The 16,675-nt window shown below is 43.4% G+C and overlaps 1 protein-coding gene across 2 annotated transcripts; it reads right to left on the bottom strand.

The window, feature by feature from the left end:
- Positions 1 to 39: 39 nt before the first annotated feature.
- Positions 40 to 16,011, bottom strand: VDAC1 (voltage dependent anion channel 1). 2 transcript variants are annotated; one of them, XM_086758733.1, is made up of 9 exons: positions 15,879 to 16,011; positions 9,295 to 9,364; positions 8,679 to 8,728; positions 7,776 to 7,928; positions 7,633 to 7,685; positions 5,252 to 5,479; positions 2,061 to 2,211; positions 1,625 to 1,682; positions 40 to 1,005 (listed from the first exon to the last, which is right to left on the bottom strand). In XM_086758733.1, the coding sequence occupies exons 2-9, from the start codon at positions 9,359 to 9,361 to the stop codon at positions 914 to 916; spliced, it is 852 nt and encodes a 283-aa protein (XP_086614859.1). In that variant the 5' UTR covers positions 9,362 to 9,364; positions 15,879 to 16,011; the 3' UTR covers positions 40 to 913. The 2 variants fall into 2 exon arrangements, with proteins under 2 accessions (XP_086614859.1, XP_086614860.1); XM_086758734.1 differs by lacking the exon at positions 15,879 to 16,011 and adding an exon at positions 15,753 to 15,813.
- Positions 16,012 to 16,675: the final 664 nt, after the last annotated feature.

Raw genomic sequence — 16,675 nt, 5'->3', positions numbered from 1 at the left:
AAATTGTTTTCACAATTAATATAAAGACAAAGTAAAAGATGACATTTCAATATTTTATTCAAGTCAGGTTTGGGTTTTTAATTCATTTTTAGTAGTGTCAAGTACAGCATTTTGGGGTCTAGTTCCACACAAAATGGAAGACTCTCTAAAAATGTACCCATTTAGTTGCTAAAAAAAAGTGGTCATAAAACAGAAGTCCATTTTAAATTTAGTGATGCAACTATGTGACTGCAGTTACAAAGACTCTCCCTGATTATGGCCCTGTCTTACAAGCTTTCCAGTCAGTGCAAGGGGAAGGAACCACAACACAGGACAGGTAGTACTGGCTGAGTCACACCAAACCTCCTCCACAACGAACTTACACAAGGTGGACAACCTAAAGCGTTCTGGAGACAGCTGTAGGTATAAGATAACCAAAAAAAAGACAAACCATTCATGAAATGTCTATCTAAAAAAAAAAAATTAAAAATCCCTTTTTAAGACAAGTTTGCACATTCCATTGTGAACTGAAACCTTAAGCGTCGGAACATTTTGCTTACGGAATTAACAGTACAATATAGTGCTCTGCAATTCTTGACGTCTCAGTTTTTATACCACATTAACGTATTCCTAGTGCAGTCAATACATCAGTAAAGGTAATCAATACCTTCCTACTTCCTATCATGTGGCAGCTGACAGATGTGATGGGCAAGAACATTCAAAAAAAGAAAAGCCTGGAAATAGGAATTTTTTTTAATGCTTTTGTCTCCATTTCTTTAACAAGATCATTTTTAAAGCTTAGCTGTCTTTAACCAGGACTAGCAGGACTGATACTTAGCAATACTTGCATCCCAGACATAAAACATTGAAAGGTACACTATATTCTGAAGGTAGCTATGCTGTATTTTCAAAGTAGTGATTGCAGAATCACTCCTTATGCTTCAAATTCCAATCCTAGACCCAGTTTGTGGCCACCTGCATTGACATTCTTGCCATCCAACAAAGCTGACAATGTCAGTTTGATACCTGCAAAACAGAAAAACGTGAGAGAAAAGACCAACTGTTAAAAACTCAGAATGAGCTTTACATTCAGTAAGTACAGTGTCTGTGTTACTGCTTTAATTTATTGGGTAGCTAGGTTAAGGTGATTTGGTGACTAGCCTTGTAAAGACCGGGCATTTTATAACAATTTACAGAGGAGAAATCTTTCTGAAGTATGAAAGTTATAATAAACCACGGTGATAGATTCTGCTTTTTATCACTCCGAGTAATTAAAGCTCTGAGTCAGTTCACTGCTGCTGGTCTACTGATCGATCTAATTTTAGAGTCCAGTATTATGAAAAATTGGGACCTTGATCCATACCCACCTTTCTAAACCACTTTAACATCTAGGTATGAAAAGGCCCAAGCCCTGTCTACTGTAATATTTCATGTCAATCTGCTTGGTACTCTGGCAGCAGATTTATTAGACTACATTAAAACCAATTTCACAGCAGTAAGATTGTCCTCTTCCTGGACCAGGGGTCCTTGAGAAAGTCACATTCTCAAGCAAAATAAACTCGGTAATAGGAGCCAAAAACCTCTTTGATATCCCATAGCTAGAATACCACTTATTGATGTCTGAATTTCTTCTGCATAGACTTACCTGGCTTTAAAGTCTGCGTGTATCCTAATCCAATCAGACTGGAGTTGTTCACTTTAGCCTTAAAGGGAAAAAATACCGTATGTAAATAATTTGGTATCTTGCTTCAAAGTCCTTCTTACTTGAAAATTAAACACCACCTTTTAAGCAGGTAAAGGATTTCATCGTTTAAATAAAAAAAAAAATCTAGAGTTAATTTTTCTTCAAACTAAAATCTCAAATCCGTGGTCAATAATACCGTAAAACACTGTGTCACTTCTAAGGAAAATCCAATAGTTGTGCTCTCATGCTGCCAAAACCAAGAGAAATAGATTTATGTGCCAACTATACACCACAGAACTGCATCAAAACCGTACTTTACTGATGTAAAGGTTGCTTCCCATTTCCCTTTCAACGGCCTGTTTCCAAATGCTTATAAATACACACGCATAGGACTCACAGAAAAAGAGGCATCTGGGTCAATCTGATACTTGGCTGCGATTCCAAAGCGAGTGTTGCTGTTACCGGCTGTCCAAGCAAGATTCACAGCAGTTTCCAGTTTATCGTTCACCTTCTGGTAAATGGAGCCTCCAAATTCCGTTCCATCATTCCTAAAAGGAATGCATTAATCCAGTTTTAAACTGCACCCCAAAACAATCATCTTTTTTTTTTTTTCCCCAGCAAGAGCTGTATTTGCAGAGCATTCCCTTACACCTCATTTAACATCCTGTTACAGCTAAGATAGAGACGTCAGGCCAGATTGGTTATGAAACTGTTTTTAAATGCTTGAATTCATTGATGGTTACTGTATTTCAACAAACAATTTATGAAACTGAAAAAAAAGCCCTGACAAACCATAAAAAAATAAGACTAATGATGACAGCTTCCAATTTTCTCTTCTCTCTAGATGGGAGGTCTTTGTAGTAAAGAGATTTCTTCTTCTCTGCATATCTCTGAAGTAATTATTTTCGCAGGCATACATCTCCCTAGTGCCCCAAAAGGGCTGTACCCCAGTCACCGAGCCTGAGCAGCCATCCTAACGCTGCCCCGTCAGCGTGCTTTTCCCAACACAGATGAACTGTTCAGAAGCAAAACTGCCAATTTAATGTCCAAGTTTATCAGCTTTCGCAAATGAATACTATTTGCAATAGTCCTTATGGTACAGCCGTACTATATATGTCCCTGTACTAGAAACTCAAATTAAACTAATTTTACTTTGCAGAGAGGATCGGCCAACAGCTGAACGATGACGGCTTTCCACCCCTGCTACCGAGTCGCACAACTTCCATTTGCTGCTGACACCAATATCACACAAGGAATAAAGTGTGGTAAATAAAATGCAAAACGCTAAGAGCATGCAGATCATAAAAACAAGAGCAAAAGACTTCTAAAAGCCTTACACTCCTTGTAAAACAGGGAGCATCTGAATTTCCATTTTCACTCATTTCCTTAAAAGGATACAAACATACTGCACAAAATAGGCTTTAAACCACAGGGAAGATCTCTACAAATAAAAAAAATAATGATTATTTCTAAACTATGAAATAACCTGGTTCCAATTATTAGAATATTCCAAACCCTAAAAGTAGGGGCAGATTTAGAATCGCTCCACTTTTACCCCTTTGACCTTAGTTCCTCAGTTCATAACAGTCACACAAACAGAAGTGATACACCTATTTAAAAGTTCAAGCAATAGCAGCAGCCTTTTAAATTGTCAGAGCAATTCTTCCAGAAAAACACTACAATACTTACTTCAGATAAGACTGAAGCTCACACATAACTGCATGTGCTTGGCTCTCAAGAAAAGGAGGGATTAAAAAGGAGTGAGGAAAGCTGGTTACACAGGCAGATTTTGTGCAAGGTTCCCACACAGCTCTGTCTTGACCTGCAACATTATGGGGGGGCGGTCTGAGCTATGCTTTAAAAAATGAGGAAAGTCATATTTAAAACTAGAAATTATCCAGCCCTACCTCCTTTTCATTATTGTTATTAAAAAAAAAATCATAATTTAAAAATCAAACCTCCTTTGAGTAATAATAGCACTTTATCCCCCCTATGAAAATTAATATATTAAGGCACCACTAAGGACAGGATCTTGCTAAAATCCCCAGCTAGTCTGTGTAATGCCAGGAACAAAAGACGATGCTTCAAGCCCTGCGTAATTAAATTATCAGCTCTGCCAGAGCATCCCTGTGAAACACTGAACTGTCCAGAAATAACAACAGAGCAGGCTAGTGATGGGGAGTTCTACGCACAACTGTTTCTGGGATTATATAAAAACTCCTGACACGTTTCAAACCTGAAACACATCAAATACCTAACTAACCTATTAATATCAATAAATAAGATTGCTATTCATATCACGTTTATGGTTTGGCCTGTCAATTGGTAGAGTATAAATATTAAACCAACTAGGCATCCTCCTGAAGATGATTTATCATCCACATACAGTAACAGCAACCTCAGAAACAGACCCTCAGGAATCCAAGACACAGTACAGTAAGATCTGAGCTCCTGCTGCTGTTACAAAGTTATTTTCTGCTGTTGCTTTAATTAAAAGTAATAATAATTACAACATTTTATAGCAAAAGCCAATAATACAATGTTTTGAACTGCTATAGTATATCAAAGTTGAAAGTCATTGTGCTTGAAGGAGTAACTCCTAAGCGGAGGGAGACCCCACATATTGTTTTGATGAAAGTTTTCTGCCCACATTTTTGTGCTTTGGCAATCCTTCAAACATATTTCTGGGTTGTGAAGGTTCAGTTGTTCTGTGAGGCAGTTTGAGCTTCCTAAACCAGATCTCTGCAAAACAGCATGAAACAGAACAGAAGGCCTTTGAAGAAGCAGCCCCAGGAAAGCAGAACAGTTGTTCAGCCCCCAAATGGGAACAGCCTGCAATACCTCTGCTCCATGCAAAATATCCAATTACCCACAGGAATGGAAAGGGCGGGCAGGGGAATGGATTAGGGATTGCCTGATCTTAAAAACCTCTCTTCCCCAAAGGCATAAATTGCTTTTTTAAGAGGAACAGGAGACAGAGAAACTAAAGTTTTCATGGAATTTGGTCCTGGTTTCCCACTGCTCATGCACTTAAAAAATAGATTATGAGGAGTTACAATACTAAACCAAACTTTTACACCATATCCCTTCCACCACTGAAACAAACACAGTCCGTATCTCTACCAAACACAGTCCGTATCTCTTCCATTCATTCCCTTTTCTCTGTTCCTGTTCATCCTCTGATTAACTCTTTCATCTAAAGATCAAACCACCATTTTGTTTGATTTTGACATGTGCAAAAGGAAGGCATTGCTTTTATTTCAACTTCCATGAAAAATACTTTTATAACCCACTTGTTTTATTATTCCACTGATAGATTCTAATAACCCTTATCTATTAGAAAGAGAAACGCTGGATGCTTGGGTGCTCCCTGAGTTCCAGTTCCTTCCATCATGTACTCCTTCACCCACGTAATTCAAAGAAAAGCTAATGCAGCTAGAAAATGCAGCTTGCCATCTTGTCTGGAGAAGTAATTTCAAATCCACCATTCCCTCTTTCACCACTGCTGAAACTCCATCCCTTTCATTGTTCCAGTGAGCAGCAAAATCCTTTCAAATTCCATTGTAATGCCCATCTGCAAATACTTACACATTAGTATGAAGCTGGAATTCATCAGTCTTATAGCCAACAGCAAAGTTGCTCTGGGTTACTCTGGACTTCGTTGTCTCAAAAGTCATTTGGTAACCTGCCAGCCACCCCTCGTAGCCAACCACCAGGGCTCCGCGTATCGAAGGACCAGCAATATCAAAATCCATGTCGCAGCCAATGTTGATGTGTTCCCTTTTGTACCCTGTCTTAACTTTAGCGCTCTTCTTCCTAAAGAGAAAAGAAAGAACCTCATCTCTTTGAAAAGGTACGCTCGTAGGTAGCAACTCAATCAAATCAGTTACTTTAAGTCTGTGTAATAGTTCTTGAAGACAAAGTATACGTACCTGGAGAGCCACCTGGTATGTCACCTTCTTACCTTCCACGTCTGCAAAACCCTACTTCAGCTACAGTGAATTGTTTGAAATCAAGCAATAAAACACAGTGTGGCTCCCCACTAAGCACTTCTGGGCTGTGTTCTGAAAAGCAGCAGCACAGTAAGCCAGACCGGAGGTGATAAAAACAAATCCTCATCTCCACCTGATCTGATGCTTTGGGAAGTTTGGGAGAGACAGGGAAGGAATGGAAACTGTAGCAGTTTACAGGTTGGCCACATGAAGACAATAGTAGTTGGCCTGTCCCAAACAAATTATTTTTAGAAGAACCTAGTGAACTGGGTAATTTCATGTACTGTGACAGACATCAAGAAATCACTGCTTTGCCTCCAGCATGCTGAGGGAAGTCTCCGCTGCTGAGGAAGGAGGCTTCTTCAGTGGCTCTGACACCCTGTTTTCTCCTTAGGATGCTTTATGAAGTTTAATGGTTACAGCCATTAGAAAGCCTACCGCGTTAATGCAGAAATAAACTTTCGTGAGTCACTTGTTTCTTTTTGTACACTGGCCAGAACAGTGTTTTCTCATGCATCCTTAGGTTGGTTTACATCAACGGTGCAGATTCTCACATGGCAGGAAAGTTACATCTCACATATTCAGCTACTCTTACTTAAGATTTTCTTCTTTTCTTTTTACCTTAGAAGTGTCTCCTGTCTTTGAACAAATCTTTTACTGAGCTCTTTCCGGAAAATTCAGGCTAATTTGAAATTTCAAATCAACCTTCCACTTCAGGTGGCAAAAACAGTCTCCAAGAACCACTTCAATGCTGTATCAGACCCATACAGAGGTTGCTCTCTTTTTTATTATTATTATTTTGGAGTCACGAATTCATTGTGTTTTGCAAAACCAGAGATAAAAAGCAAGAATGACAGAAGTACTCAGCATTAGCTCATCTTCAACGTCTGTAAAAGTCAACAGTACCTCTCCCACCAATGTCAACAGGGACAGAGCCAAGCTAACATGAGCCCCTCCTAAAAATGACTTTCCTGTTGAAAGACTCATCCCAGCCAGTAAATATTAAGGAAGGGGGAGAAGGTGTCTCATATTCAGACGTGATGCATCCCTATCAACCTAAACCAGGTCACGCCAGGACTGAATCTCACTCTGTTTATTCCAATTATAACAGTCCTCCCACAAGGTAATTGTTACAACTCAGATACTATAGTGTCTGTGAATTAAATAATTATCAACAAACACTAGATATTATTCTGGCTAGCAAATACAAAAATATCTAGTTGATGTAGAATTGGGAATGGACTGGAAGCAGTTTACAGTGCAGCACACAATCTAGAAGGCAGGGTGAAACCTCCACTGGGACTTTAACCCCGGCAGCCGGCAGTGCAGCGCGCTGCTCTGGGAAGCTATTGTGCAGAATATTTTGACTCACTGGCAGCACTGCCTGCAAAAAGATAATCAGGGAAAAAAAAAAAAAATAAACCAACATTAGACCTACAGCTGCTGCTTAATCCCTCTGGCCCACATAAAACGTGGCATCCAATCGCTGTGTCAGAAATACTCATCCACCACCAAGGCACGCTGCGGCCAGCAAGAATTCAGATGATAAATTCAGCTCGGGAGAAGAGCCCAATTACTGTGTCAACCTATTAGAGCTGTGGCCAACTGGCTCCCGGAGCTTGTTAAGCTCTGCATTACAGCTGACTTGTTTAGTGCTTTTATTCAGACAGTAGCTCATCCTCTGACATGGCCAGAAATACGCAGCAGGAGTACAAACAAAACCTTTTTCTTCCCACACTAATTCTGACTATAATTTTCAAGTTACTGTATTTAAAAGTTTGCTTGCTATAGCTTAGGATTAAAAGAGGATTGTTAATACTGAGATTTAAATCAGATGTACATGATTTCATCATACACAGGCTGGTTATTACCTGTCTCGATATCTTAGGACAGAAGGAGTAAAGAAGCAAGACAGTATTCTGGAAAACTAAAATAAAAAATGCCTTATTTTGTCACTTAAGCTTACTCACTTCTTACCCAGTGTTAGGAGAGAAGGAGGAGTCAAACGTCAGCTTCAGGCCACGTGCAAGCTGAACAGAAAAAAAATTCACTGGTTGGATTTGTAATTAGAGACTGCCATCAGTGAATTTGCAAATTGCATCTTTTGAGCCAAAAATTACCTGATCTTCAAGAGTAATCTCAGTGCCTAGTGTGTTGTCGGTGTTCCACTTTTCTGTGAACATCAATCCATATTCCACCCATCTGTATTTTGTTTCCAAACTACCACTAACTTTGCTCGTTTCTGAGTTTGCTGAACCTGAGCTTGTAAATTCCTAAAAGGAAAAAAAAAATTACATATATGTATTTGCAAATACATACATATTTGCATGCAGGCAAATACTTGTAGAACATATTAGTCATTATAATCTGGGATACTATTCAATACTGCAGAGTTCTCAGAAGATTTAAGAACATGTTTGCTAGTCATTAATATCAACAAACTCTTGCCCCACAAAAAATTTCAGTGTCAGGGAGAAAAAGCATTGCATGCTGAGGGAATGGATATGGGACAGCTTGTGGACAACCCTGAAGGCGCTAGTCCGTACAAGGTGTGTCTGTGCACCAGCATGCGAGTCTGCAAATGCTTCACAGAGACATTCTAAAGATTAGCTCCAGCACACAGTTACACCGCAACTGTATTTGTTCAGTGACTGATAAGAAAAAGAGCGTGCAGCACATTTAGAAACCAGCATATTTCTGCTCTCCAGTGAGGCAGGAGGGAGGCACTGACACTTCCTCCGCGCACAGGCCACGGGGATGCCCTCAAATAGCAACACAACTCTCACAGTAAGCAATTACCATGGCTGCAAAGGAGCCCTTCACTGTACCTTCTACTCTAATTTGTGCACAGTCTCGTATACGACACAAAAATTATTAATGTGAAGTAGCTTACAAGGTTATAATAGATGTGAAAAACAGCAAGGGGAGATTAAGGGATATATATTTACTTTTAAAAAAAAGAAATATACAGTAAACACAAGAACATTGCAATGTTTTGGATTTCAGTGTGTTTCCAAACTCACCAGTCCATTTTCAGATTTTGTTTTCAAGTCAAGTTTTATTAGCCCAAAACCTAGAAGATGATTAAAAAAAAAAAGAAATGTTAATTTGAAAAGCATTTCTGATTTGTTTCTTAAAACTCCCTTCTAAATCATCTATGAATTATGAAAAAATAAACCAAGAGTACAGTTATCAAACCATGTGTTTTTTATGAAGCAGACTGTGCAGCTCACGCTCACTTCACATAGCACTTGACTCATTAATCCTGCTGACCTCAGCAACATAATTGGGACCAAATGAGGTAATAATGCCTTTACTCCTACTGAGCAGCATTCTGTTCATAAGCAAACTCCTGACATCAATAATCCCATTCATGATCCAAGGAAAGAGTCAAATTACAACACACAACTTTCTTTCAAAACAGACAACAGTCCTGTGCGGAACAGGAAGAATTCTGTCAAAAGAGAAGGAAGTCGCCCTCCTTCCCAGACAGCAAGGGCAGTGTGAAGTTATGACAGAAAATCCTCTGGCTTCTAATGGAAATTATCAGAACATTTATCAGAGAAAAGTAATAAAATCCTAACAGTTTCAGGAACCAGGTACACAGTGAAAGACCACATTTATTTTGGCTTTATTTACCATATCCCTTGGTGAAAACATCTCTGGCAGCTTTGCCCAGATCAGCATAAGCAGGTGGAACAGCCATTTTCTGTGGGGGAAAAAAAAAAAAAAAAAAAAAAGGGAAATTACAGTGTTCAGAAACTTGTTTAATTAATTTATGCAACAAGAACCTTAAGCTCATGTCACAGAATCATCACAGAAGAGTTTGGGTTGGCAGGGACCTTCAAAGCCCACCCAGTCCAACCTCCCTTCAAGGAGCAGGGACATCTCCAACCAGATCAGGTTGCTCAGAGCCCCGGCCAACCTGGCCTGGAATGTTTCCAGGGATGGGGCATCCACCACCTCTCTGGGCAACCTGGGCCAGTGCTTCACCACCCTCAGCATAAATAACTTCTTCCTTATATTTCAGCCAGATTTATTTGCTATTCACCACCTATCAATTAATTAAATACAGCCTGAAGAAAGGAGCTATAGCAAATACCGTGATTTGATTTTGCTCATTAGCCACCAGAAGCAATTACCATGCATTTACCACTGAGGATGAGAAACAGATTGCAGATCAAATATATATATATGTGTGTGTGGGTGTGTGTATACAGTATTATTATAAATACATATATATACCTGTGTATATATACACACATATATACTGTATATATACAGTTTTATTATTTATATAATAAATATACAGTTTTATTAATTCAAAACCTAGAAGATAAGTTTTTTTTTTTTCCTGTTCATCAACTAAGAAAATAAATGAGCTTGCTGAGAAATACTAAGACCGAAGGGATGCTACGCTGTGAAGTCAGGCAGTCAGGAGGGTACCCACAACCCCGCTTCAGCAGCCAAATGCAGACTGGAGCTCTCTGCAAAGCTGGGAGCGAGAGACCAGCCCGGTTGTGTGGACACTGCAGGGGCAGCTTTCTCCACCAGGTTTGGTTTGGTGGGGATGCCCACGTTGCCATGTAGGTCCTCAACGTCCTATCTCCAGCAAGCCCTGACCATTTTTAGTTCAATGGCCTCCTGCAAGAAACTTAATGCATCCCGTTTTCTCTGCCACTGAGAAAACTGTCATCATATATGGAGAAGACAATACAATCCCGAGAGGAACAAACCAACCAGATCTATCTTCTTATCAAGTACAGTAATTTGTTCTGGGGAAGCAAAGTCAAACAATCTGAAATGGTGTACACCTGTCTTTATGGACAAGATCTCATAATTCTAAAAAAAGCAAAGGAGGTAAATCACAATTACAAAGCTGGTCCTCTCAACACCAGATGTTGCACTAAAATTCTGTATTCCTGAACTTTTTAGTTATGCAAAAGTAATAAGCAGCTTATTACATAAGCATGCAAATGCTTAAAAAATTGCCTGCCAATCCTTATTCCAGACTATTCAACGTTAGCAGATAACTATTCCTTTCAACCACAAACCAAACAGCTAGCTCTGAACAAGAGGGGTGATCGTAATCGTCCTTCTGGCTGTGGACTTGGCTGCAGCTCTCTGGGCAGGCACAGAGAACATCAGATCGGGAGTGTCAGCAGCCACTCAGCGCCTCAAGCGCTCCATCCAACAAGCTGTTACCTGTTAAAGCAGGGTATTGCTGTTGCGTAAATGAAGAATCCCTATCCTAGAGGGAACAAAACAGATCTGGTGGCTAAATAAAAGCAAATGGTCTTGTCAGAACATAAATAAAGTAGGATACAAGGGCGCATACTATGATGTAGATTCAGTTGGGGAGAGTGCCTGGATGCATCAAGAAGCGCTGTCATCTCTTTCCAGGTACAGGTCAGTAATAAGTTGCAGCCTCAATTATGTAAGCAGCTAAACAGTTAAATTAAAAAAAAAAACAACAACAAAAAAAAAAAAAAACCAAAAAAACAGTATTCCATATGCCAAAGCATTTTCAGCTGCTTATCTTAGACCTAAATGTCTCTCTTCAGTTGTTGTGCAAATATGACAACTGGGATTTAACGTTTGTAAACGCCACTCTCTACAGGGGAAACCATTTGATCAGATGTGGTTCTGGAAACACAGCACCAGCCTTTAAAAAAAACAAAAACAAAACCAAAAACCTACAAACACAAAAAAACCCCAAACACAAACTCCCTCCACATACCAAAAAAAAAAAACCAAAACCCAAGCCTATTTCTTTAAGTAATTCCTCTGCTCCTCATTACAGTCACTTAGAGCAGAGTACGACGCGATGCCCTGCTTGGAGATCACACCTTCACGTCACAGCTAAGGCAGCACTCGAGAGAGCGACGGGAGGATTTGCTGCAGGTTCTATGTGTTCAGGAAACGCTCCTTCCCTGCCAGAGCAGCCCAGTCTCACCAGAACCCTCTGACGGGTATTTCCATTTAGCATCATCAAAAATTAAAAATGTTTAAAATCCCTACATTTGAAAATCTAACAAGCATTGCTCTGAAAGACAACGCACTGCTCTGCCAGCTGCACTTTGGAACCTACCAGATATATTTACCAACAGCCCCTTTGAGTCACTTCATAAAATCAAAATATTTTCTTGAAAACTGAATGTTTTATACTTTTGGTTTGGATTTTGTAGGTTACGTTTTTCCCTTATCCAAGCCCGTGAAGCCAAGTTTTGCTCCCACCAATGTCTGCGTATCTCCACCTGCTGCGGCCGGGCTGGTCGGGTGATGACCTGTGACAGGCTGCTCTGCTGGGAGACATTGAGATTTCCACTTAGGCAATTACTGTAATTAAGGGACAATACTGAAAGATAAATCCCTGCCGGTTGTAAGGCAAATCATGTAACGCACACAGAGCAAGGTGTTTAAAATTGCTAAGTGCGGAGAACGCTAGGAGCTCGGGACGTGGCAGTTAACCTTGCTGTCGTGAGCAAGAACAAAAATAATTATTTTTGTTTGCACTGCCTAATCAGAAGCCTCTTGTTTAACAGATGGAAAACAAAACTGATTACATCCTGTGCGAGCGCAGTTGTAAGACAAGCATGCTTAACAAGGATTCAAACTCTTAAAGGATCAAGGAATGGCCGTGGCCGAGTGCCCTTGCTTTTCACCAGTGGGATCCCAGCACATTAACTCAGATTAGGTTAGGGCTGAAACGAATTCATTGCTTTTATCCTTGTCCAACTGTGCAAATAGCTCCGAGTGACTACGTACCCCAGCTCCCGCACAAAGCAGACCAAGCAGAATACATGTAACGTGTTCTAAGTAGGAAAATATTTTATTTTCTTGGGTAGGAAATAATGTACTGCAAGTCACGACTGAAGAAAACCTGAACTGAGGAGTTAGCTCCAAGCACTGCTGTGAGCATCACCTCCATGAAACCTCCTCAGGAAACCCTCCTGATTTATAACTGCCGCAGGGAGAAAATAGGAAGCTTCCTCCGGAGCTGCAGGACCCAAGAGCCAGCCCTAGCAAAGGTTTCATTAAAGACAAAGCACTTCCAGCAGGCCGAATTTGAGTATTTTCCAGCGTCACAGATGGCAGAGTTTTAACTCTACGACGCAGCTCTGGGCAATTAAATGAAAATCAGGCCAACAGGCAGCAAACCCCCGGGGTGCCCTTGGCAAGTGTAAGGACTGGCTACAACTAAAGGAAAACTCCTCTCTGCTTGATAACTCTCTTACATGCCCAAGTTAAAGCTGATAAGACTGTGTAGGGAAACTTTATGATATTTACATGAGAGGAAGAAGCAATCTAAAAAATTTAAGATAATAATAAAATCCATGATAAGAATAAAATTCCCATCAGAACAATGGGAGTCTGTCAGATTCAAGGGTAAAAAAATAAAAAGGTTGGATTTAACCTTACTCTAGGCACACGTTTCCTAATAAATTTGAACTCGTGTAACATTTCTTGATGGTAACAGTAGTTCCAAACATTTAAGCTCTCCATCCCCACAAGCGATACCCCTGAAAAGATGACAACTGCAGAGCTGCCGGGGACACGTCCCGTCGGTGTGTGAGCTGGGAGGGACAGACAGCAGCAGGTTATTACACCAGGTTCAGTCTGCCTGCACGGGGAAAGAAGCACAAGGGGCTCTCGCCTCAAGATCCAAAAACCTGATAATTTATTTCTCATTCATCTCCTCCATTAAAGGAGAAGTTACTCCTTGGTATGAAGCAACTTTGAAGCGCCTTTCTGGACCCCCAGCCCGTGCAGTGTCACTTCCCAACCAACAGGTGTTGTGTCAATAAACAGACCACAAAGGATGGCGCGTTTGCTCTCAGGCAGAGCAGCGCCCAGGGCTCTCCGCGTGCCACGGCGTCACCAGCTCCGCACGGCATCGGTGTCCCTGTCCCACCGCCCGCCAACCCAGGCTGCCAGGTGAGCACGGTGCTGGCTCCACAGTTTGGGTTTTATCATCCAGATCCCAAATCCATTCGAGTCACGACACAGTCTGCTTTCAGTCAGGTTCAGAAGCCTGACTGTGCAGAGGTTTAAAAACCCGCTTACCCGTAAATACATGAGTAGTCCCACTGAGGGCAGACACCAGGTTGGGCACACTCACAGGTCCTTTGGGAAGCCAGTATAAGCACGCCGTTAGTAAATGCTCAGCATTACGGCACACAATACCTAACAACACCTTTTGCCCCAACTTGCTACGGTGCCGACGTCGTATAATCCATGCACCATTATGACTCAAAATCTAAGACTCTGGACTCCACAATGTCTTTCATGCAGGTACTAGCGTCCCTCCGACGCTCGCAGGATCCCAGCCCTCCCACCGCAGCTTTGCTTTTGAACCACACGCATGATGGAGCAGATTCCGTTTATGAGGATTGGTTTCAGCGTTATCTCTCTAGCCCAATAAACACAGGAGCATAGAGATAAATGCCTTAAAAGCAAATGTAAATATTATTATTTAGTCTATACTAATATTTATGGAATTAAAGAAAGAGCTTGCTCTTAATTGTATGGGTAGAAATTAAGAATGACGCTGTTTCACAGCAACCTCTTATTAAACTATCAATCACCTATAAGTACCAATTAAACAAAGTTGGGGGATATTGCAGCCTGCTGCAGCTACTGCAGTTACTAAAACTTGCAAGGGAAGAAGAAATAACCACATACCCTGCACGTTAAATTAAACATTCAGGTTCACTATCTGTTCCTGTCAAATATCTGCAGCGCAGGAGATGAGCGGCACTGCTGTCCCACCCTGTGGCACCGGCACGGGGCAGGGCCGGCCCACGCCCTGGCACAGCGCTCAAGAAGGCCCACGTCCCTCGCTCCCGGCCCCGCTGCGGGAGCACCCAGCGCCAGATCGATGGGGGTGACCGACTAAAACAGCGATTTGTCTTCCAGCACAATCGAACAGCTTGCTACTCTGACACTGATGAAGAGCATCCATCACACCGGAGCTCAGGCTACGGAGCTGGTGGATGGGTTTTTGCTCTACCTGCAGCAGATGCCAAACCCAGGAGGGCTTGCGCTGTGCTTCCTGACTGCATCCCGCAGAGAGACAGGGCTGGGGACATCCCTCTCGCTGCTATGGCAACCGCCAGCGATGTCCCACACGCCATCACACCCCCTGCACCAGCCGAAAAGTGGGCAGGATGAAGAGATGCAGGCTGTGGATCAGCGTAAACCTTGAATGGAGAGTGCTGAGGGGAGGGATTATTCTGCAATATCTTTTCTGCAGTGCAAAAGCCCTTTTTTGAAGGAATTCTGACAAAATTTCATTGATTCAATTTCATGAGACAGGTGATTATTCAACCACCCACTGCACCGACCAGAACAAACCTCTGATCCTCGGCAGACCGCCTGAGAAACGAGATGGGATCTGTTTTGGCTGGCATTGCTATAAATATTCCCTAGAGACACAACCCTGCGTTGGTCAGTGAGGATGAGTCAGCTCCGCTTTGCTTTCAGAAAATTTCGTTACTTTTTTTTTTTTTTTTTTTTCCTTTTTAGAAATGCCGAAAGACTGAATGAGCCGATCACCCTCCAGCAAGAGCTGTTCCCGGCGAGGGCTGTGACGAGGCAGAACGGAGGCAATTGCAGCGCTGCGGCTGCTCCCTGCTTGGTTTGAGAGGGGAGAAAATGACATTAAACTGACATTATTCCCCCTATGGAAAAAAAACCCCTACATTTTGAGAACAAGCGGAATAAAATGAAACGAGAATCGGTTTGCCTGCTTGGGGTGGGGTCTGGGTTTTTGGTGTGCGTCAGGATGAAATCGCCAACCTGCACAGAAGATCCCAGGGGCGCGGATGGGCGAGGTGGAAGGGATGTCAGCGCTAAACCCTGCTCAACGCGGGCAGCTGCGGCCACCTCTGCTCCCCGGCACCTCGAGGAGGGATCCCCGCTTGCGGAAACGTTTGTGGAGCAACCCGCGCCCCAACGACCTCTAAATCCCGGCGGCGGGGCCCAGCGCCCGGCCTCGCCCGCGGCACGGCAGCACCCGCCGCCTCCCGCCTGGCCGAGCCCACCCTCCCCTCGGCGGCAGGCCTCCACTCCCCACCGCCCCAGCGTTCACAAACCGTTTATCCCCACGCCGACGGGGGATGGCAAAAATCCCTCCCGGGTCGCTGCCGATTTTCCCCGTCCCCACTCGTGACCGGACTCTCCGCGGCCTGAGAACCCCCCCCACCCCGTCCCCGCCCTACCTGGCCCCGCCGCGGCGGCCGCAGCCCGCGCCGCGCTCCCGCTCCCGCCTCGGCCTCCACCGGCTGCCCCTGCCCGGCGCCTCCCCGGCCTCTGCGGCGGCTGCGTGATGGCGGGCGGGCCCGGGAGGGGAGGAGCGGGCGGCGGGGCGGGGCGGGCCTTACCGCCGTACCGGCCCGCGGGAGCCGCTCCCCGGGAAGCAGCGGGACCCCACCGGGCCCAGGCGGTACCCGCGCAGCCGGTTACAGTCCCGGAGAGACCCAGAGCGTCTGCGGCCTCCGGGGCACCTGGGTACCGGTAGCCCCAGGTCTGGTGGAAGCTCCCCGGTTAATTGGGGTCGATGAGGGCTGGAGCACCTGTCCTGGCTGAGAGAGTTGGGCTGTTCAGTTTGGAGAAGAGGAGGCTGTGGGGAGACCTTAGAGCAGCCTTCCAGTGCCTAAAGGGGGCTGCAGGAAAGCTGGGGAGGGACTTTTGACAAGGGCAGTGACAGGAAAAGGGGCAGTGGCTTTAAACTGGCAGAGGGCAGGTTTAGATGAGATAAAAGGAAGAAATTCTTCCCTGTGAGTGTGGAGGTGCTGGCCCAGGTTGCCCAGAGAGGTGGTGGATGCCCCATCCCTGGAAACATTCCAGGCCAGGTTGGCCGGGGCTCTGAGCAACCTGATCCGGTTGGAGATGTCCCTGCTTCTTGTGGGGGGTTGGACTGGATGGGCCTTAATGGTCCCTTCCCACCCAAGCCATTCTGTGACTCTGTGATAATCAGCTAAATTAAAATTACCTAGAATTAACTAAATCCTAACTC

Source organism: Chlamydotis macqueenii, chromosome 14, assembly GCF_036417535.1.
Source record: "Chlamydotis macqueenii isolate bChlMac1 chromosome 14, bChlMac1.mat, whole genome shotgun sequence".
Taxonomy (NCBI): Eukaryota; Metazoa; Chordata; class Aves; order Otidiformes; family Otididae; genus Chlamydotis; species Chlamydotis macqueenii.
Note: the sequence above shows the minus strand (reverse complement) of the source record. Positions and strands in the feature narration are given on the sequence as shown.